The sequence below is a fragment of the Rhinolophus hipposideros genome (genome assembly GCF_964194185.1).
Source record: "Rhinolophus hipposideros genome assembly, chromosome: 19".
NCBI classification, from domain to species: Eukaryota; Metazoa; Chordata; class Mammalia; order Chiroptera; family Rhinolophidae; genus Rhinolophus; species Rhinolophus hipposideros.
This window is the reverse complement of record NC_138065.1, coordinates 39,804,134-39,827,877: the sequence shown is the minus strand read 5'-3', so window position 1 is coordinate 39,827,877 and position 23,744 is coordinate 39,804,134. Positions and strand designations below refer to the sequence as shown.

General features: G+C 34.4%; 1 protein-coding gene across 1 annotated transcript in view; it reads left to right on the top strand.

Moving 5' to 3' along the window:
* HMCN1 (hemicentin 1) overlaps positions 1–23,744 on the top strand; it is a 398,907-nt gene that overhangs the window by 313,418 nt on the left and 61,745 nt on the right. The window contains exons 64-77 of the mRNA XM_081026514.1: positions 235–394; positions 2,593–2,717; positions 2,949–3,132; positions 3,728–3,825; positions 4,731–5,009; positions 10,102–10,298; positions 13,544–13,625; positions 14,835–14,971; positions 18,571–18,712; positions 19,714–19,858; positions 20,257–20,384; positions 20,698–20,854; positions 22,380–22,501; positions 22,696–22,860. Of these exons, the coding sequence (XP_080882640.1) occupies positions 235–394; positions 2,593–2,717; positions 2,949–3,132; positions 3,728–3,825; positions 4,731–5,009; positions 10,102–10,298; positions 13,544–13,625; positions 14,835–14,971; positions 18,571–18,712; positions 19,714–19,858; positions 20,257–20,384; positions 20,698–20,854; positions 22,380–22,501; positions 22,696–22,860 (2,121 nt within the window). The remainder of the gene's footprint in view (positions 1–234; positions 395–2,592; positions 2,718–2,948; positions 3,133–3,727; positions 3,826–4,730; positions 5,010–10,101; positions 10,299–13,543; positions 13,626–14,834; positions 14,972–18,570; positions 18,713–19,713; positions 19,859–20,256; positions 20,385–20,697; positions 20,855–22,379; positions 22,502–22,695; positions 22,861–23,744) is intronic.

The following is a 23,744-nucleotide window of genomic DNA, read 5'->3' as shown; positions in this document are numbered from 1 at the left end:
CCAGTCCCTATGACTAAATAATTAGATCAACTTACAAATATATCAGGAATATTGAAGTGATTCCTTTACCTATTCCTTATTTAAAAGTAATTTATGAGGATAACAGTGTTTGATCTTGAACCACAATCTAGGAAAAATATTAAGTTAAAATGGCATACTGTCCTGGGATTCTGTTGTATTCATTAGAATTTATATCTTTGTGCCTTGTTAATGGTAGTTGTTATTTCTCCAAAGTTCCTCCAAATGTTGCTGGTGCTGAAATTCCAAGTGAAGTCAGTGTCCTTCTAGGGGAAAATGTTGAGCTGGTTTGCAATGCAAATGGCATTCCCACCCCAGTTATTCAATGGCTTCGAGATGGAAAACCCATAATTAGCAGTGAAACAGAAAGAATCCGGTATGTTTACCAAGAATATTTGCATCATTAATTTTAAGGTCTTCTACCAGGCTTTATGCTTCATATTTCACATGAATAATACCAAATTCAGTTTCCTTGGACATTGGCTATCATTATATTCAGAAAGAAAAAAAGATACATTTGTGGAGAGTTGGACAGAGAAATTCTCCTTAGGGAATCACTCAGTTGTGTTTGTGTGTAGATTTGTGTGTGAGTGTGTGTGTGTGTGTGTGTGTTCCTTATACAGCAACTCTATTATAAAATTTATTCATTCCTAAAAATGTTAACTAACTGGTATTGATTTTATTCCTTCTAATTGTAGAATGTGTATGCCAAAGTCCACATCATAAAATAATTAGATCCTCTTTCCTGCTAACATCAAGCCAATGTTATCCTACAAAGATTCATCAATAATCTCAAATGTGATTTTGTGTCCTGAGATCACCAAACATGCCATATTGCATGGCTTATTTTGAGAGACGATACAATATCATCAAATTCTGGTTCATTCCTTGTAGTGATTTGTCCAAATCTCATTTTCAGCTGACACTTGTTACCCATACCACATAGAGATGGAATGGTAATATGGTAAGGGCCTCCTGTTACTTTCAACAACAAATGCCTTTGGAAGAACAATCCAGAATTCTATGCTCTACTAAATTACTTCATGACAAAGCCCCATTATATACACATACCAGAGTAATTATAATTATTTCAAGAATCATATGTGCATAAGCAGACATTAATTAAATATATTACAGTCTTTATCATTTTGAACCAGTATTTTAAATTTAATAGTTTGGGGTATATTTTCTAGTTAATGAATTGAATATATAGAATTTAAAGAAAGATAAATTTTTTTTCTTTGAAGTTATTTTATACTAAAATTTAGATATTTGTCTCCTTTACAACACTGGGTAAATTGCCCAATAATATTTTAGAGATATATTTTAAATTTCATTTCTCTGATGTGGACATCTCTGAATGGTTTATGAATATTTAATTATATTTATTTAATCAGCTGATATCAATCACATTCCAAACCAAGTATTGATAGTTGTAGGGACCTAAAGATCTCATGTAATATTTGTACCTAGGAATTTACAATCTATCATTTCTTTTCTTACATGAAAATCCAAAATGAACTTATTCTTATATCCATTTTATGGATTATTTGTTCACTGTTAAACAATATGTTTATGTTTATAAGTGGAATAATTCATCAAGCAAAGTACTTTTCCAAAGTCAATTTACTACTTTCCTTGGTTATGGCAACTTGCTCTTTTGTTTATTCATGTTAAACTTATGGAATTTTAAACTCGTGAAATTTTAAAATTCATATTTTGAAAAAGAAAAAATATAACAGACTCAGATTATAGTACCATTCTCATTAATTGTATTTAATAAAATGATATGGTAGAAATGGAGTCGTATTTGCTTTTGACACTAGGAGAATCTAATAAAATCACTATTGTAGGAATAACTATTGATAGCAATTTAATTTCTTTATAAAACACAGGAAGTCTTGTTTGATAATCATGTGTGAAGAGTCAATAATGCAATAATCTGAACTTTGATATTTTTGATAATCTAATTGCATACTTATTGTTTACTATCAATGTACTTCAAAGGAAAAGCTTTAGCAACTTGTACAAAACTTTTTGCAAAATACACCCATACATAGTCCTGAGTTGTCACAGAATAAATATTCTGCTCCTCGTTAAGAGCTTTACTCAGTGTTTATAGCTAGATTTTTTTGATATATAATTTCTTATTGTAACATTCTTCAATTTTAATGCTAGTGTTTTATAATTTTCATTTAATTCGAGCCTTATATTGACCAACTGAGGATCAAATATTCTAACTCTGAGTGAAAAACATGTCTTTGCCAATTATTTGGCTAGAGAAATTCCAAACTTGATTTTGTTCATTTCCATTTTTCATATAAGAAGACAGTGGGTACAGGAAACCCATGACTGTACAATTTTAGTTGGTTGCCTGACATCTCCATCAGTTTGACTAGCTCTGACTTTACAGGCTTCCATGTACTTAGTGAAAAGTACTTGAACCATTAGATCCAAGAGAAAGGTGCATTTTATGGTGGCTTTTGTTAAAGAACACAGTAATCTGGAGTGAGTCTTCCATATTTTAGCACCACAGAAGTCATCTCAGTGCCTCTTTTATGACCTCTTCTGTAGGGTGACTGCGAATGGCAGCACATTAAACATTTACGGAGCTCTCCCATCTGACATGGGGAAATACACGTGTGTTGCCACCAATCCTGCTGGAGAAGAAGACCGAATTTTTAACTTAAATGTTTATGGTAAATATGAAATTTCACCCTCTTTTGACTATGCTACTTCAGGAATCTATCTGTAGAAAGACATGAAAGTCCAGTATAGGTATCTGAAGCATATAGTTTTTAAATATGTCATTGCTGTTTCCTTTTTGGATACAAAGCAGAAATGTGGGCAGTTGTAGTTGAGATGATTTCAACCAGTAATACACATCTCACACCCCCCTCTCTCTCTGTGTCATGTTCTGCATGGTGTAGTTCCACCGGCAATTAGGGGTAATAAAGAAGAAGCAGAGAAACTAATGGCTGTGGTGGATACATCAATAAATATTGAATGCAGAGCCACAGGGACGCCTCCACCACAGATAAACTGGCTAAAGAATGGACTTCCTCTGCCTCTCTCTTCTCATATCCGGTTGCTGTCAGGAGGGCAGGTTATCAGGTCAGCTTTTGTTTTGTGTGATTTGCTAGACAGATAAAGTGATTGTAAACTTTAACTTATCTAAACGGTGTTTAAGAAATTTTTTTTCCCTCCAATGTTTTTACTATTGTTTGTTTGGTGTTTTACCCCTTTCAGTGTCTTTTTTAGAAGAAAGGGAATAACAAATATAAAATTGAAATGGCTTTTTATGCTTATTTAAATGTTCATGTTTTTGTAAATTTGTATAAACTAAGTCTTTTATAGAGAGAAATACATATGTCCAAGAACTACTGTTTTAGTTAAATCTTTATACGGCAAAATGACAGGAAGATGCTTATCATGTGATTTTCATGTCAATATCATTCTCTATTAATACATGTTTTTAAAATATTTACCCCTGAAATTGTGTTATATTTTCAGTGGTTTACTGTCAGCGTCTAATCAACCTAATTGCATTTAGACATCTATATTTTTTTTGAGAGATGATTATAAGCTTCAAACCTAAAATTTCCCAACATAAATCACTTCCTATAATCTATGTAGAAATCATAAGTATTTTATTTGTATATGAAGAATGGAGTCAAATTATGAAATGTTGGGTCAAACTGTTTTCCAGGATTGTGAGAGCTCAGGTGTCTGACGTTGCAGTATATACTTGTGTGGCCTCCAACAGAGCTGGGGTGGATAATAAACATTATAATCTTCAAGTTTTCGGTATGTCACAGAAATGACCCTAAAACTTTACTATCTGTCCAGTATTAAGCAACAGGCTTATATTTGAATATTGCCATATCAGAACAGATTGATAAACTAGAATCTTGCTAACTATGGAAGAATGCGTTTTTTCCCCAGAGGGTTCATATTTATTGGAGCATACTGTCTGTTTGTCAAAATACTCTTCTAACGTGGAATTTTGTATTAAATCAAATCTAAATTTTAAAAACTAACATTTCAATCCCCAAATATGGGACCATCTTTTCATACAAATAGAAAGTTAAGATTATTTTCAAGTATTATTAGTGACGATTTAGGATATTTACAATATGAATTGATATGTGTGTGTGTGTGTGTCTGTGTGTGTGTGTGTATGCATGGGTGTGCGTGTAGAGAACTCTTCAACATTCCATTTTTGAAATATTAAGGTTTTCTTGTCTAGATTTCTCAATCCCCAAGAAAATCTCAGAACATTCAGTAACTATTTACTATAGCCCACAAATGACTTATGCTGTATTACATAAAAGTTACTTTAGAACTTGATATTATTTTATTTATCCCATATAAAGTAGTTGAAAGTATACTACTGGAACTATAATATGCAAGAAAACAAATTAAAGAAACAAACCTAGGAAGTTAAAAAATGGCCAAAATTTAAAACACATTTAAATTTTGTATTACAAGAAACAATCCTGAGGTTTCACTGCTAATAATACTTTTGAAGTTTCATGATTAGCCTACCTAATGCATGTCTTTTTGATAGTCAATTAATTACATGCTATTTTAAATCCTACATTGTTGCAGACCATAGAAATACTATAATTGAACGCTTCAGTTGTTTTATCTAAATTGATCTCAATTAAAACAGATATGTAAATTTCACCTGTTTGGTTTTTCTCTTGTAGTCCCACCAAATCTGGACAACGCGATGGGAACAGAGGAAATTACAGTTGTCAAGGGTAGTTCCACCTCCATGAAATGCCTTACAGATGGAACCCCAACTCCCAGGATGTCATGGCTTCGAGATGGCCAGCCTCTGGGGCTTAATGCCCATCTGACTGTAAGCACTCAGGGAATGGTCCTTCAGCTCATCAAAGCAGAGACTGAAGATTCGGGAAGGTACACCTGCATTGCCTCAAATGAAGCTGGAGAAGTCAGCAAACACTTTATCCTGAAGGTCCTAGGTACATAAACATTCAATAATTGGGAAGGAAGGGACAATAAAGACTTAGTTAATAAGTGGAATTCTGAGACTTATTTGCTACGGGACAAAATTCATAAAAACTTTGTTGTCCTTTATATTTCTGATAAGTAGCTTTTTAACTTTTTCAAGAACTAAAAGCACATCTGATAGTAGCAATTGAATGAAAAAGTATAATATTTATACTATTGTATGTTATTGCAAACAGTCTTTACATGATCCATCTGTAGATTATAGTTGTGATAGTCATTTCAAATTCTATTTACTCTTGTATGCTTTAAAATAAATATTTAAGATATGTGTTCCAGTGTCCTATACACAAATAAATATTATAAAGAGAAAACACATCTCTTCCTTGAAATGAAAGATTTTGACTTTGGAAGATAAATGAAGATGAATGAAATGAATTGACTGTTTCAATAATCAATACTTTTTTGGAGTTTTGTTTGTTTTTTCACTATCATGTAGGTGAAAACCTCAGCTCCTTAAATAAAACAGAATGTACTCCTCAAGGAACAAGAAGATGTGGGCAAGAGTCCAGCCAAAGAGGCTAGGATATGTTTTCAGAATGCCCCATAATATTTGTCATAGTACCTATTCTAATGTAATTATTTGTGTAACTTTAAAAGTCTGCTTCGCTCTTAGTTAAACTCTATGATGGGCAGTACCTATCTTAATTATTACTGTATTCACAGTGGTTACCATGACATTTGACATATAATGTTTATTTGTTGGATCGAATTGAACAGAACTCTATACTTGTCAGCTGGATTAAAGGGAGTTTTAACTGTAGAGGGAGGCAAAACAATATCTAAATAAACAAAGAGAGATACTGTGGTACAGATAAGTGTTTCATAGAATGAAGAGTGGTAATGGAAGCCGGACTGCAAGATATTTAGAGACAAAAGACAGAAGAAAGTGTGTGTCTGTGAGGAGTGGAATAACAAATTCCTGAACATCACTTCACAGAATATGAGGAATAACAGGAGATGACATAAGTGTGCTCTTGTACCTTAGTTATTGGCCTATTAAGTATTAATTAATGACTATAGAATATATGCCAGGCATGATACTCATCATCAAGTAACATATAATTATTGAATAACTACTATATGGCATATGATGTGACAATTACTTGAGTGCATTATTGAATAAGAAAGATGTGGTCTTAGCCCTCAAATTCTTATGTCTGGTGGGAACACAGATATTGAACAAGTAAATACTTTTGCGTGTGATGAGGATTATATGGCTAAAATAACATTCCGTAGGATGGTAGAGTTCAGAGGCGATCTCAAGGATAAACCTGAGCATTAAAGGGTAGGGTTGTGGAGGTGAGTGAGTCATTGCCTACATCTTTCACCTGGAAGTGATAGAGCTTGAGTTGTCTATCTATACTCACGGAAACTGAGTGGGAAAGGAAGAGTAGCAAGAGACAAGACTGAAAAATATATGGGCAGAAGCCAAACTCTGAGAGCCTTGGGAACATTTTAGAGAATTTGGACCTCATTACAAAGGCAATAGAAGAAGCTTAAGCAGGATGTGTTACAATCAGATTTCATTTCCAAAAAAATAATCCCTCTGATGACAGAGTGAAGAATGAATTGAAGAGTCTGTTGTATTCATACAGGCAGCCAGGAAAATGCAGAGGCCTGGTCCAGAATATGGCAGTGGGGAAAGAGAAAAGGAAAACCCCTCTAGGAATTCACAAACTCAGAAACAAAAACACAGTGCATTTCTGGATGTAGAAAGTGAAGGAGAAAAAATAACACCTATTGTTAGTAGTTTACAAAGAGCAGCCTTCACAGCTGAAGGCTCTATAAAGATAATATTTTCTTAAAACAGACTTGAAAACTGGCTCAGCAGAAAGATGAGAAGTTTCTGCATTTCAGCATCTGTTGAAAGCTAGCTAATTCCATTAAAACCTGAAAAACTCTTCACTTGAATCAGTGCTACACTCAGAAAGTGAATGTAAATGTCCTAATTTGGGGAACTGCTATTTTCAACTTAATTCTATCCACATGGTGGGAGGTGTCATGGTGTATTAGTGGTTCTGAAAAGTCCAGTTTGGCGAGAATACTGAAAGCAAATGAGAAAAATCATATAATTAAAGCTAGGGTTTTTTGACAGGGCCCAGGCTATGAAGGGCTTTTTGACCACATTAAGAATTTTGGATTTCATCCTAGAACAATGGAAAACCATTAGGAGTGCTACTAAGTGGAATGCCATGAGTAGAGTTGCAGTTTGAAAAGACCACTCTGACTGCAAAGTGGAGAGCTCCTCAGAGCAGGACAAGAGTAGATTATTAGGAATTATGTTTGGGAATAAGAGGACATCTAAATATATGACAACTTAAACAAAGAACCTTTGTTGTTCTTGCTGAGTGAGATGTCCGAAGAAAAGCAACAGTTGCATTGGTTCACCAGTTTTGGGGGGTTTTTGTTGTTGTTGTTATTGTTGTTTTTAATCACCATAGTTTTTAATGAAGAAACTTGTTTTACATTGTAAAGGAAAAAATGGGGAGGGGACGGCAAAATCTTAGCAGCAAAGTGGTTAAATAGTTTGAAAATATTAATGCACGAACATTAACATATTAAAGCATATGTGTTACATATAAAATACAGTGCAGAACCAGGACTTGCACTGTACTGATTAGTGCTTAACGGAAGAAATGATTTAATTTGTTCTTCCCAGAAGTATATACACAGTTCATTTCCACAGCATAGTTTTGGCCTTTCCATCATAGTTGTTAGTGCAAAAAAATGGTTTTGTAGCTCAGATTAGTGATGGAGGTGAGAGAAAAAGATGTATTCTGGAAATAATTGTAGGTAGAAGTATTAGGAGTTAGTTTTGGATTTGAACATAGGGGAATGATGAAAAAGTTATCAAGGATGACTCCTACTTTCCGGTTCATGTGACTGAATGATTGATGGATCCGTCACATAAATGCAGGGAATGCTGGAAAAGGACCAGGGTTTGAAGAATAAGGTAATAGGTTCAGATTGAATACGTGTTGAGTTTAAACTAGTTTGCAAACATATCACAGAAAATGTTTAATATTTAAATTTATGGGGGGTCTGAAGCTCAGAAGAGAGATCTAGGCTGGAAATATAAGTTCTAGAGTCATCGGAGTATGGACAATTCCTATGCTACTCAAAGTACAAGACATACAAACAAGACACAGAGTGCAGTTATTCACAATCACTGATCTGACGCCTGGGGACTGAACCAGCTGGGGACATGTTTCTGTTGTCGCAGTTGTTAATGTTGTTGTTTTTAATCTAGTGACGATAAGCTTTTGAGGATAAAGACCATGCCTAATTAATCTTTCTATCCACAATGACTGACACATAGTAAATAACCAATAAGTGAGAGGAATAAAGAATAGACCATAGTCAAAAGGAGAACCAGATAAGTGCTTTCGAGTGATACAAACAAAATGCTATGGAAATTAAAAGGGATAGCAATTTTATAGTTGGTTGAGAGAATGAAGAAAAGATTTATGGTTTTGACAAATGAACTTCACGACATAAATGTAACCTTAGTAGTACTTGAACTTGCTCAGTGATGAGATGGGGCTATTGGAGGGTGTTCCACTGGAAGGAATAGCATTAGTAAAGCCATAGAACAAGAAAGGACTAGACTTGTTGAAGGAGAGAAGTAGTCTAACTTAAAGTCTAGGTTACAGATAAGTATATTAAAAGTAGATAAGATGATAAGGGTAGATTGTGGCCATGTTATAGAAGCCATGGAAGCTGGAATGCAGAGTTTTAATTTAATTCACTAAGCAACATGGAGACACAAATCTTTTAAAGCAAGAGATCTTGAATCAATCTAAAATGCACTTAAGAAAATGTATTTTGTCTGATTTCTTAATTATAATCTAAAAACGAATACAGATTTAACATATTCTCTTTTTTCCAGAAAGGAAAATGAGGACCCTAGGTAGAAATTTTTAGGAGGCTGGTTTTAATGAAAGAACCAACAGCTATAGTGGACACTGTAGTAGTAATAACTTTTTAGAAACCTTTAATTATAAAATAAAACATTCAGAAACACAAAAGAAATGTATGTAGTTTATACATTATCTCATTGAATCCTCACAACAATCTATTAGTTAAATAATAGTACTATCCTTATTTTGAGATTTGCCCAAATCCATTACCCTAATAATTTTTGGAGCCGGGATTCAAACTCAGGCTGTTTGACTCCAGATCCTCTGCTGTGAGCCTCTGTTGTAAATTATGTGCCTGATTGAAAAACAAAACAAAACACAAAAAACAACAACAACAAAAAACAACCAGCTAATATTTGGAGCTGTCCAACAGTGACTTTGGCTGCCCTATGAAACAGTAAGCTGGAAATGTTCGTAGAAAACTTGAATGATCATTGTAAGAGAAGTCTGTTTTAAAGGGATTCCTAAACTTAGGAATAGTTGGAAACCTTATTTCTTTCAAGTGTCTAGATTCCTTAACATCCCCTTGAGAAAGATAATTTCGAAGCATAAATAACAAAAAAAAAAAAAAGGAAAGTATTTCTGCCCAGATATAACAAATGTGTTTTTTGCAGAAATATTCTCCAAATGTTACTGTTTTTTTCTTTTGCTTAGTCATTGTTTCCTCTTAAAGTTCTGCATGGGAAAGATGATAGCAAAATTCCATAGCATTGGTCTGTTGCTTTTGTAGAAAAAATAGGTATTTAAAAGGTACAAAAACATACTACTATGTTTAAGTACTTTTCTTTAAAAATGTTACAAGATGGGTTTTGTTTTTATTCTTTTCAAGTCTCCACAGTTGGGTGAGACTGCTCCAATTATCTGAATCCCAATTGCTGAGTTATTACCTTGTAATGACTTGCCATTTGCTTTGTCATCTATCATAGTCATGGACCACCCCTTTTAAAATAGTGCCAGTGACAAGTAGTAATAACATCTAGTAATTATCATTTTGGTATCCTTATTCTACTCAATTTATATCATATGAACCATAAATTTAAGTTGGATTTTCTTTTTAAAGTTTTACTAGTCGGTAGTATTTTACAAACAACTCCAACTATTGTTTTTAATTTCCTTTAAATAGAGCCACCTCATATCAATGGATCTGAAGAACCAATAGAGATATCAGTGATTGTTAATAATCCACTTGAACTTACCTGTATTGCTTCTGGAATCCCAGCTCCTAAAATTTCCTGGATGAAAGATGGACGGCCCCTTCCACAGACGGATCAGGTACAAACTCTTGGAGGAGGAGAGGTTCTTCGAATATCTAGTAGTCAGGTAAGTTCAAAGTTCATACAATTATTTCATCCTAGGTTAAACTTCTCACTTGCTAATATATGAGAAATGTTGGCGAAACTATTTCTTCTAATCCAAATATATCACAGATCTCTGTAAATTTAGCAAGGGTAGATTGATTCTATGATATATGTGACTGGGTAGACACTTAAAAGGTAACATGACTAAAAAAGAAGAAATGGAGGTGTCATATTAAACATGGAAGAAAGCAGGACACATTAATTTTTGCAGGTTTTCACTGTGCAATAAGGGACAGTATATTTCCTGAAACTCTTAATTTGTATCAGGTAGCCTTTTATGGACTGGCAAAAAGCAATTCCACATACATTCATATGAAGCCTCAAAGAGCACTGTTGATCTCCAAAACGAACTACCAGACATGAAAATTGGAAGAGACACAATTTTTCAAAATACGAACAATTCAATAAAATTGACTGTTCTTTTATGTTGTATTTAAGGAAATTATTCAGAAATGTGAATATATTAAAAGAAAAGTATGTCTGAGCTCTGTCTCATGTAACACTCTTCTGTTCTATTAACAAAGGCAAACCTTATATTACAAATATTATCTATCGTACCCCATTGCCCTCATCTGTAAACCGAGGTTAAAAGTAGTAACAATGTCTAACTCATCTACTTGGGGATTTAGAGATAATCTAACCTGCTGTGCTTAGTCCGATGCCACAGGCATGGAGTGATGCTAAAATCGAGTTAGAAAGAATTGTTGTTGATACTGCTATGATTGTTATTATAGTCATCATTCCTTTAAAAATAGAATAATACATCATTTAATCATATTTCATGTACATTTTCACTGAGGAAAGAGGAAGGAAAGGGAGCTAGAAAAAGAGAGCTGAGGATTATAAATTGTGTCAGTCCAATGTTCACCTATGGACTCTATCACTCTTGTGACCTTCATAACAACTGTGTGAGATGATGTCTTAGCCCCATTCTACCAATCCAGAAACAGACACAGAGAGACTAAGTACTCGCTTGCCAAGGACTTACCGCTGTTCAGTGATGGAGCTGGGTCTCAATCCTGGGTCTAGTTCAAAAGCTTAGCCAGTGGAACGAAGCACAGTTCTTCTGTTTAACAGCAAGGAGAGCACACTTTCCATTCCTGTCTTTTCTCCATCAAACATTTCCTTAGCCCAGAGAAAACACGAGTCAAACTATCAGACCACTTTCTGAATCAATACCCTTGAATGTTCTAAGTTCAACAGACCAGAAAGAAAGCAAAAGAATGTTGTATGAAGACAGGAAACTATGTGGATTGAAATCATAAATGTAGAAAGGAATCGTAAATGTAAAAGAATCATGGTAAATAAAGCTTGAGGGGAAGAGTAAAGTTACTTTACGGTAGGTCTTAAGTGCAAGAATAAAAAGTTGGGTTATAACCCAACAAGACAAAGATCCCATAGAGTGTTAAATGGTGACCACATGTTCTAGCTATCGTAGAGGATACAAACATAACATATAAGACATTTCTCAGCCTTCAAGAAGTTTCCACTTGTCTAGGAGAAATAAAACTACGCATATGATAAAATTAGGAAAAGAAATAACAAAACCATTAAAAACATTATAGAAGTGAAAAATTAAATATTATCAAGTACAAAGACTACTCTTGCTTCATCTACTCCTCTGTGTTTTCATAGCATTTTGGACGCATCTCTGTTATGGCACTTACTAAATTATATTTTACGTATTTGAACTTTGGCTTTCATATATATATGCATATATATGTATATATATATAACATATAGTTTGCCTGTCACATAATGTCTGTTTTACAAATTCCAAATTGTGTGGTAGAGACAAAAGTTTCCTAAAACATCTTTCATCAAACACTTGTCTGTGATTTATTCCAAAGAGGGAAAAGTTCTATGACCAAATTGATTTGGAAGGCTTTATGTACTGTACCTTCTCCTCCTTTGTGAGCCATAATGCATGTGAAGAACTGCAAAATTTTACACTAAAAAAATCTGATTCGCTATACTTTTTGAACACTATTAATGGAATATATTTTAGAAAATATAGCTACAAATAATGACTACTGATATCCCGAAGGGCATACCTTGTCAGGAAATAGTTCTTTAAAGAGGCAAGATTTAAGAGTAGTCATTAATGATCGTTCAACTTTGGCTAAGAGAAAATATCATTTGGGAATAAATTGAGTTGGTAGGCAAGAGTTGACTTTTAGGGGTTTTAACGATATGATGAGGAATTCAGAAATTATTCTCTAGGTAGTAGCACGTCATTTTAAATTCTTAATTGAAGGACTGTGTGAATGCCATTCTTCTAAAGTTGTGTTTAAGTATTTTTCCAAACATACGAACGTTAACATACGGGTCTTAAATTTTTTCAAAGGAGTTTTTGCAGCCTAGCAAAAAGTTTTTCCATAACCTATAAAGTCAGTTTTGAATGTAAGAATTTAAAAATTCCCACTATACTAAACATGTTCAAGTAGTAAAATAAATTAAAACAAGATTTTTCTACTTTTCCAAAATATATTTTTTACAGTAATAAAAGCATCTATTTTCCGAAGTGTACTTTATATGTACAGAAGCATGGGCCGTGTTAACACAACATCAAACATGAATGAAGACTAACACTTCCAGTGGAAACTGCATGAGGATTTTTAAAGAACTATTTCTGGTTTTAGTTAGAAAATAGTAGATTTTGCTATCCATCTGATCCTTTTTACAGCCAAATTACATAACATAGCTCTTTTGTTTCACCATATATATCAAAAGTAAATTCAAAATATGGTATTAATGTGCTTTCTGTAAATGACCTGGTATTTTATTTTATTTATTTAAATTTTTTCATGAAGGCTCTGATTGAACTTTTCAGTCTACAATTCAAATCTATAAGTACTTATTTCTTCAAAAACATTGAGTATTTAATCTGTCATGTGTAGTGCTAGGTCCTATATATGTGTGTCTTTTCTGAGATCATTAAATATACTTAACACGCAAACATTCTGAGATCAAATATTGAAACCCTGTTTAAAATGTAGATTTACTTATAATAGAAATTCCAAGCAATGCATACTATCAGAGTACTATTCACAAATGTTAACACATTTTCTTAAAATTTAATTATCATGCAATCTTAATGAAATCTTGCGTTGTGTGACACCTTTAAATTCATTCTGGTGGTTATTTATTGTCATCACCAAAACCAACATGATAACACTGTGTAATTCACTTATTCGGATTTTGTAGGTGGAAGATACGGGAAGATACACATGCCTGGCATCCAGCCCTGCAGGAGATGATGACAAAGAACATTTAGTGAGAGTGCATGGTAAATTTGGCAAAATGTTCTGTAGTCCATTATATCCTAATACCTAATTAGAAGCCATAAATATGGAAGATGGAGCAACTCCATAGCAATTCATAATATATGTTTATACGTTAGGAGATACGTATTTTGCAAATCTGATTCTTTCATTTGAATCCATTGCTTTTCAGGACTAGTTCAGTGAGCTTGTTATTTGTTTTGTTCCTGCACAAATAATCATATTTATTGATTTAAAATCATAGAATATAAATTATGATAAAAATATAATAAAAATTATCTTACCACAGGAAAAATCACAAGATAAGACCATTTTGCATATTAATATTTTGTTATAGAAATGCAATCGTACAGCATATAGTATTCAACTTATATTTCTGTATTTTCACCCATATAAGCAACACTGTTATAGACATCCTTGTGCATACATGTTGACCTATTTTCTTAATTATTTTATTTTGATAAATTTCTGTAAATGAGATTTCTTACTTATGTACACACACACACACACACACACACACACATTTAAGGCCAAATTACTTTCTAGTAAAGTTGGGCCAGTTAGTTAGACTCTGGCATAAAAATGGGAATTACTCTTTATGGAGAGGAAAATTTAAAAAACTAAACAGAAGATTTTTATCTCACTCTCAGCTTAAATGACTAAGCAGTGCAAACTGCAGGGGTTGTGTAATGTAGGAGTGTTCTCCCCCTGTCAGCCCTACACACAAATTAGACCTGCCACTGATTGACATGTAAATTGTGTATAATGAGTCACACTAAAAAGATACATTTCTGCATATTAAGAAAAATATGTATCTCTGTATATTTTGATGAACAGACCCTAATTTAATAGTTTTTAAATCTCATGTTCAGAGAAAATCGTTAACCAAGTGCATTTCTGGACAAGGAATCTCTTCCTTGTGCGTAGTTTCTTTACCTGTTAAATGGTGATATTGATGTGATTATATTACTTATCCTATCATTCATGTGGTTGTTGGAAGAATTTTGTCACTTAATGTATGTGAAAGTATGGAGTAAAGTAAAAACACATGCCACTCTTTGTAATCATTCATACTATAAATACAGAGTAATGTTTTAAGTTTATGCGTTTTATTGCGTATAACAGAAGCAACATTTGTTGAACTCCTATTTTAATTCAGACCATTTTACATCTCGTTTATTGAAAGCCTATGACATATTTGTTCTCACACCCAGTACCACCCAATATTGCTGGAACTGATGAGTCCCAGGATTTCACTGTGTTGCGGAACAGACAAGTGACACTGGAATGCAAATCAGATGCAGTGCCCCCACCTGTAATCACCTGGCTTAAAAATGGAGAACGGTTACAGGTAAATCTTTCTAAGTTCCACAGATACATTTTGAGGGGGGAAAAAATCAGCTATGGAGTCTTTGTTAGGTAGACAAAACCAAACAGCATCAGGCTACCAGTTATTTAACATTGCAGGGGTGGGTACAGGGTCCTTGGATGGGCCTCCTTCTTTTCTCAGTCTTTACTAGGGTAGTTAGCAACTGGTTCTGCGTCAAACAGGTATTTTGATTCAGATACTCTGTAAATTGGCACTAGTACGTATCTCCTGGAGCCCACGGATTAAAGTTGGATTTGAAACACTCAGTTGTTTCTTTACTTGAGAGAGAAGAAACCTTCAGAGTCTCAAAAGAACTGACCTGTCCTGTCAAGTCTCTACAGCAAACCTGTTCCTAAATTTCCCTGGTCTGAATTTGGATGTCACTGGTAATTGAACTATCATGAGTCTAGAACTGGTGTTCTGGAAGAACATGTCACTGACTCTCTAAAGCTTCCCATGCTCATCTGATAACTGTCTGTTGTCACCGAGCGTGACAGCCCGGGCTCCTAAGTAGCCTTTTAGGGTTGGCTCGGTCTTGACTTTGAATGTTCTTCTAACTGTCCTTATCCTAGTAGTTATCTTATTTTCCCTCCTTTGTTCTTCCTCATCCTGTTAGTTGGTATAGTCTATTATGGTACACTGTGCCTTATTATAAAAGATGATGTCCCCTAACACCTAAGGCTTCCACCACCACCAAACCACACCAAACACCAAACACAGAGAGATTGGATTCTGAGAGTGAGTTACATGTTAAATCATCATATATATCACTTAACCCTCAGTTTTGTGCCTCAGTTTCTCTATTTATTGTGTGCTTGCTATATAATACTAGGTGCTGTGATTGCTACTGAGAGTAGTCTTAACTCTCAAGGAGCTCACAGACTGTTTGAAAAGATGCAGAAGTAAATCAGATTATACAGTGGATACTGCTGATAAATTACATATTAAGGAGACATTTTAAGTATGGCATTTTATGGAAAGACAGAGGGGAAGCAAGTAACTCAGGCTTAAGGGTAAGGAACAGCCTGGGGAGCCTCTTAGAAAGGGCGAATTTGTTTTTAACTGATGGGTATATGTTGGGTAAAAAAGAAGGTAATTCCAATCACAGATAATGGCATGTACAAAGCCACGAGAGGAAAAGTAGCTTAGTACGGCTGAAGTAGAACTTGATGAAAATTATTTGATAGATTCCCCATAGATTTCAGGATTCAGGTTAGACTGCCCAGCTTAGCTCACAAGGCCCTTCATGCATAGTCTTCTCCCAGGTGTTCATTTCACTGTAGTCCATTCGGTGTTCATATAGCGACTGAATGAATGGAGAAGTTTACGCTAATCCTAGACATGACCAATAATGTAACTATTAGGACAGAGTGAGTTTCCCAGTTGTGGGAAAATAAAGATGAGTTCAGTTTTAGATATTTTGAGTTTGAAATACATTTATACTATCCAAGTGGAGATTCTAAAAAGCATTAAGGCATATGGGTCCATAATTCATTTAAAAATTTTGATTTGGTAGTCCTCATGGTAGACCATGTTATTGAAGCCTTAGGTTTGTATTAGGTCGGCCAGAAAGATTACAGTGTGAAGCCCAGTGTATGAGACTAAAGCCTAAGGTAATATTGACAGTTACAAGGTGAGCAAAGGAAGAAGAGAAAATGAATGGGATTGAGAAGGAGGACTCAGAGAATAGAATAAACCGTAGGAGATATTGGTGTACTGAAAGCCAAGGAAAAGGAAAGGAGTGGTTAACAAGCCACATTAGGATACAAATTAAATTGTGTCCATTGGCTTTGGCAATACATGGAAGTGACTAAAGATCTGAACAATGGTTCTTTAACAGAGCCATTAAAGTAGAAGACAGGTTACAGTTGTTAGGGGTGTTAAGAGGAAGTGGAAATTGTGGACTATCTGTTTAAATATAACAGAGAGTACATGTTTATTTAATGAAAGAGATTGAAGATATAGGAGAGAGAGAAAGAGAAATTTATAAGGCCAAGTGAGTTGGATAGGAAAGGAATGGTACCCTGGTCACAGGTGAAGAGACTAGCCTTGGACAGAGGACTGACCTTTTTTCACAGAGATGGGAAAATAGAAATGACGACTGCGTTTGTATATGAGATGAGAGGAGAGAATTGCAGGCCTGGGGCTTTGATTTTCACAGTGGAGTAGGAAAACAAGGTCACCAGTCGAGAATGAGGTTCCCTCTGAGGAAAGAAGTCGACTTTGGAAGAATCACTGATGGTAAATGGGAAGAGAACCAAAGAAAATTGTAGTAAGAGTTAGTAAGTTAGCAGAATTTACTGATGTTTATAGAATAAAGATATAAAAATCGACTCTGAAAATTTTTCTTAACCTAAAGCTCCGCTATGTCTACATAAAAATTCAAATGTTTCAAAGAACTTGCCATGAATGTTTGAGAAATTATTTATTCTCATCAGAGGTAAAAAAAAAAAAAAAAGAAATATCACTAATAGCCCCTAGAGAAAATCTGTGGACTTTTAAAATAAATGGACCTGACTGCATATTTTAGTGTGAACAACTTTTTTCATTAGAAATATATACCTACCTGGGACAGAGTCTATATGATAAAAAAGTCTTATTTGGACTCTTTCTGAAGTACCATCTTAGACACAACCAGAAAATATCAGTCTTTGATGCTACTTGGCATTTCTTAATAATTATGAGCATCATTCATTTAAATTTATATTAGGTTGGTGCAAAAGTAGGTGCGGTTTAAAAGGTTAAAAAAAATTGCAAAAGCCACATTGACTTCTGCACCAACCTAATACAAAATTATTTGTTTATTACTATTTCCCCAATTGGACTAAATAGCACTGTTTAAATTTAATTGTCTCTATATTTTCATAATTCTTCGTTCCATGTCTGGATACAAAATAAATGCTTACCAAATATTTTTAGACTAAAATCATTTATTTACTTATTTTTAAAAAGGTAAAGAATAATTGTTTCCTATAAGTTAACCAAAGTTACATTAATTTACTAATCAGGAAGCTTTCAGTTGTAAGTGACAGAATTCAAACTCAAACCAACTTAAATGAAAAAGAAAAAAAGAGGTATTTATTAGTTACAATATATGAACTTAAGCTTACGTATTGCTAGATCCAGAGGCTCTAATCATGTAATTAAGCATCTGTGTGTTTCCTTCGAATCTCAAGTCTGCTCGAGTTTTAGAGCAGGCTGTGTCCACGTGGCAATAAGACTGCCACCAAGCTTCGGTCACCAGCGATTCTAGTGAAAAAAACCGTGCCTTATTCCCCAACACTTGCAGCAAAGTCCTGCAGAGGGCGCTATGTGCCCAACCTCAGTCACAGGACCAGCCTCCCTCCAGTAGATGACTGTGGCCAGGAGAACTGGGGACATTTTTTATGCCCTTGCCTTAACCACACTCATAGTAATAGTTTGTAAGGGTTTTTGAAACTAGGATAATGGTGGGGGGACCAGACAAAGCATATTGAAAGACAGGCACTATATAGTTCACTGTAGTTATTTTGATGTTATACAGTAATATTTTATTTCTTTTTCCTGTCGTTTTCATGATAAATTGTCCTTGCTGAATCCAGGCAACACCTCGAGTACGAATCTTATCTGGAGGGAGATATTTGCAAATTAATAATGCAGATCTAGGTGATACAGCAAATTATACCTGTGTTGCCAGCAACATTGCAGGAAAGACTACAAGAGAATTTTTTCTCACTGTGAACGGTAAGAAAAATTAAGCATTGTTTCACAACTTAAAAATTTAGCTAAGGGCATTCTAAGAGATAAGCAAACTAAATTAATTGTGGTTATCTTATTTCTTTCAAAAAAGACAACATATAGTATTTGTATTATAGCTATATTCAAATTCACTTAATTTTAAAAAATAAATAGTTAAAGATACATTACTCTATCTTAGAGGATAATATATATCCATTTGGTATGCATATCCTGATGTTCTGTGTCATTCAGATCAGAACCATTAAGGAAGTTAATACCCTAAATCTCCAGATAACAAGCAGCCCATTATTTAGTTCACCTTTAGTGATATTGGTATTTGAGTATACATGTGCTAGACAGAGACTGTCTGTAATTTTCTCAAATATAAAATCTAAACACTAAAATTTGCCAAATTTCAGGAAGATAATACAGACTTTTCCTTAAAACAGTCCCTTTGGCTTTTTAATATATGAAACTTCACAGGATATTGGGTGACCCATACAACTAATATCTCTGATACTAAAATTAAAATTCAGGTTTTGTATTCCCATGTGCACTCAATGATTAATAAAATACATGCTCTGAGACTTGCATGATTAATCACAGATGTGTTTTTTGTTATAACAGCCCAATTTCTGTTCTTTATTTAAAGTGAAGTTTTGCCAGTGTTAACATTCTCTGACCATTATTTGGCCAAAGAGAAATAAGACATATCATCTTGAATTTGCATCAGACCAGAACTGATTTTCATTCAAGCCTCTCATAGAAAGCCAGATTTCACACACCATATCAGGGATTTAAAGCCCCCTCTCCCCATCTACTCTTTATTTTTAAACACAGAGTATCTTGAATAAGATTTTAGGAATTAAACCCCAATTCTATTTATATTAACCTGAATTAGCTGTGGGCAACATTAGATATTTGACTCAAAGCTCACCTTGTGTGACTTCAGAGTCACAGTTCAGGCTGTTGTATAAATGAAGTTTTCCATATGCATCTCTGTGCAGTGCCTCCGAACATAAAGAGTGGCCCCCAGAGTCTTGTCATTCACTTAAATAAGTCAACTGTTTTGGAATGCTTTGCTGAAGGTGTGCCAACCCCAAAGATAACATGGAGAAAGGATGGAGCTATTCTCTCCGGGAATCACGCAAGGTAACGGTGCTGGAAAAGGATGACAAATACTGTAAGAACTGAAATACAAATCCTTGAATCTTTTTTCCAATGAATTATTTTGGTCTTGTTATGTTTAGAACGAGTCTTTTCATCTTCATATAGAATCAAAATATAGTATTTTAAAAGCCTAATTCCTAAGACTTATATCCAAAACAGAATGATGAGAATCCATCTATGATCACAAGGCCCATCTGCTGTGCACCTTTGCAGAATATCCCTTTCCCTCCTCATCCCCCCCTCCCCACCAATTGTCAATTTCTGAAGCAGGAAAAAGACTAAAAATGGATTTAGCTAAGTCTTTAAAAGTACTGTCAGTCAAATTGTGAATTATCAGCCAAGGCTGATTCAGAGGATTTCACTGGTGATCTTTCTTCTAGATACTCCATCTTGGAAAATGGATTCCTTCATATCCAGTCAGCACATGTCACTGATACTGGGCGATATTTGTGTATGGCTACCAACGTTGCTGGAACAGACCGCAGGCGAATAGATTTACAAGTCCATGGTAAATACAGTTTTATGAACAACGTCCAAGCTTTGAGTCACATGTTCTTTGATAGCCTAAACCTGTAAGGTCATAAAGACCTTGATATCCAGGGCTGTTTAAATGTACTAAAATATATTATAAATAGTCAAGACCCATGATTTCTTTTCATTATGAATAGCACCATCACAACACTATTTAAATTTACAGAACTGGATCGTTTTCGTAACTAGAAAGCAAGTTACCAATGATTAATTTCAGTTCAGCAGAAATAGTTCGAATGGCATACTATTTGCTGAATGTATTTCCCTCTTATTTGATGACTTTATTTTAGTTCCTCCATCAATTGCTCTGGGTCCTACCAACATAACTGTAACAGTAAATGTTCAAACTACTCTGGCTTGCGAGACTACTGGGATACCAAAACCATCAATTACCTGGAAAAAAAATGGACAGCTACTTAATGTGGATCAAAATCAGAATTCATACAGGTAAGGAATAATATAAATGAAAAATCCCACCTACTATTTAGAAGAATATTTTTAAAAGAATTAACAGTCTGAAAAATTTGTATGTCGAGAGTATATATTTTTTTCTTAATATGGAATTAGTTTTCCAACCTGAAATATTTTTTCTGAATCATAGATGCAACTTTTCTATACATAAGCCCTGTGGATGACTGCTATTGAGGTTTACAAGATTAGATTTCCATTCTGCTTTATTTTTCTGGCACCTTTTGGAATTTTACCATGGATGAAAACATGATTTGGTATAAAAGAAAAACTATTTTGCAAATACGATACAAGCTTTAGTTGTAGGATAAAAATCAAATTTTGTACCTTGAAACACAACTTAGGTATTTGGCACCATGTGTAAGGAGGAAAAACAAACAGCATTTTCTCCAATTTTTGCATTCCTCTGGCTTTACTAGTATAATATGACACAATATGCTCGTAATATGACCATGCATGTTTTTTAAAGGTTAACCTTTAAGTCACTTGGAATTTCTGATGCTATAGAATGAGCATCATTTTTTGTATTTCAATTAAGTTAATAGATAGGTATCTTGTCAAAGGATTTGCCATATTACTAAAAAGAAATGTTTTCATAGATCTACTTCGACAAAAATCTATTCTAATATACCAGGAAATATGAAATTAGGGGTGTCTCACTTGAAATGGCTATTGCTTCTCTCTTTCTCCCCCTTTTAATCTTTTGACATTGCAGTCTAATGACTTGAAGGTACACACTATGTGGAAAATGTACAATGCCCTTCAATAAAAAAGCACGTCAAATATGTTCCCATTAAATCAAATTATTTCTATCCTATCAGTGCACAGTTTGAAGTAAGAAAACAGATGTTCTTATTTAGGTTTACTTTAAACAATGCATCTGTACTTACTAAACATCCTAAACATTCGAAATGACCCAGGTCTCTTTTGTTTTGAATTGGTTACCAGTTATGGAAAATACTTACTGATATATGTACTGTGAGACTCCTAGGGATATAACACATGTCAAAGAGAAGTGTGAAGGAGGGAAATGTGCAAGACAGATAGATTTGTAGTTACCCACCCATCTGTCAATGGAAATAATCAAGTACCGACCTGCAAAGTTACTGTGAAATTTAGAGATAATTTATGTGAAGCATTTGAGATGGTGCCAGGAATATATTCAGTTCTCAATAAACAATGGCTATCATCAGGGCTCTCCTTGCACTGTATTTCACTTAGGAGAGCATGGCTGACCATGGTATAAGCATTCAGAAAATGCAACATTCCCCCTTCAGGCAATCCTGCTACTCAATACTTCCTGTAAATGTCAAGGTTGAGGCCTTATTACCCAACTGCCATCATATAAGCTTGAAGTCTGATACATGAAGTATCAGAGAAATGCTAATTTTAATGTGAGGAAAGAGTTCCATTTCCCTCAATTCACAACATAGCACCGTGTTGAACAAATTGGAAACATTTGTGAAAATTGATCATAGTACCTCATTGCTTTGACATCTTCTAGGCTCCTTTCTTCAGGTTCACTCATAATTATTTCCCCTTCTGTGGATGACACTGCAACCTATGAGTGCATGGTGACAAATGATGCTGGAGAGGACACAAGAACTGTGGATCTCACCGTCCAAGGTAGCACCATCTTAGTGTGTAAACTGAAAGTGATTATAATGATATCGTTTCATTATTCCAACCTCACAAAAGGAACTTCCTTTTCCTCTTAGTTAACACTTACTTTCACTGTAGAAAGATGTATGATAAGGCTTTGGAAATCTGTAAGGGTTGGAAACGTGTATTTTTGTTTATTTTTATTGTTATTGTTTTAGTTCCACCTTCCATAGCTGATGAGCCCACGGACTTTCTAGTAACCAAACATGCACCAACAGTCATTACCTGCACTGCTTCAGGAGTTCCATTTCCCTCAATTCACTGGATGAAAAATAGTATAAGACTGCTTCCCAGGGGGAACGGCTACAGAATTCAGTCCTCAGGTAAGACCGGGTTCAGTGATTGCACACCTATTTGTTGGATTAATCATTAATGGGGGGCTTTCTTTGCACCAAAACAAAAGAATAAAATAAAAATACACCTTCATTCCTGGACTTAGGCATCTGGAAAAAATGCATTTAGAGTTGTTGGAAGGAGAACTGGGGAAAGAGAAAAAAAGTATGGAAACAAAATAATTAGTATCTAAGACTAATCTGAATATAATAATAATAAGCACGATCACTGGAATATTATGTGCATATTTACTAAACCTAAGGTTTAACAAATTTACTTTTTTTGCCTTTGAGTGAACCACTCTTCTTCCACTTGCCAGACAGAATGTCCATTTGTTTAACCAACAGCGAGAGCCTAAAATAGGCTATCTACTACACTAAATTTCTGAGGATATACAACTAAAACAGGGTTATTATAATTTATAGGTTTTTATAATTTATCAGATAAGGTTTTTATAATTTATCAGATAAGGTTGAGTGGTAAGTGCTATGATAGATAAATTTTGAGGATGATAGTAGCCATCATTTATAAAAGTTACGTACTGAACAATTGGTAGTAGTGAAGAGAACAAATAATTCAGCTAAGTGAAAGTATACACGATTCACATGGGTGTTTTTGAAAACAGCCTGCTTGGGGAGGTACACCAGAGACAAATGAAAGCAACAACTGACATCTGAGGGTTTTATGAGCTTGCATATAATTCTAAGGGAATTTGTTATTTATTCAATAGAAAGCAAATAATGGAAGATTTGTTCTTGGGAATGGAACTTGGCTTTCAAAGCAAAGTATTTTTGCTATCTCAGAAACCTGTATAGATTGGTAGCAATTAAAATTGTAAAATATACCTTAACTGCCCTCAGCACAAAGTATTGTG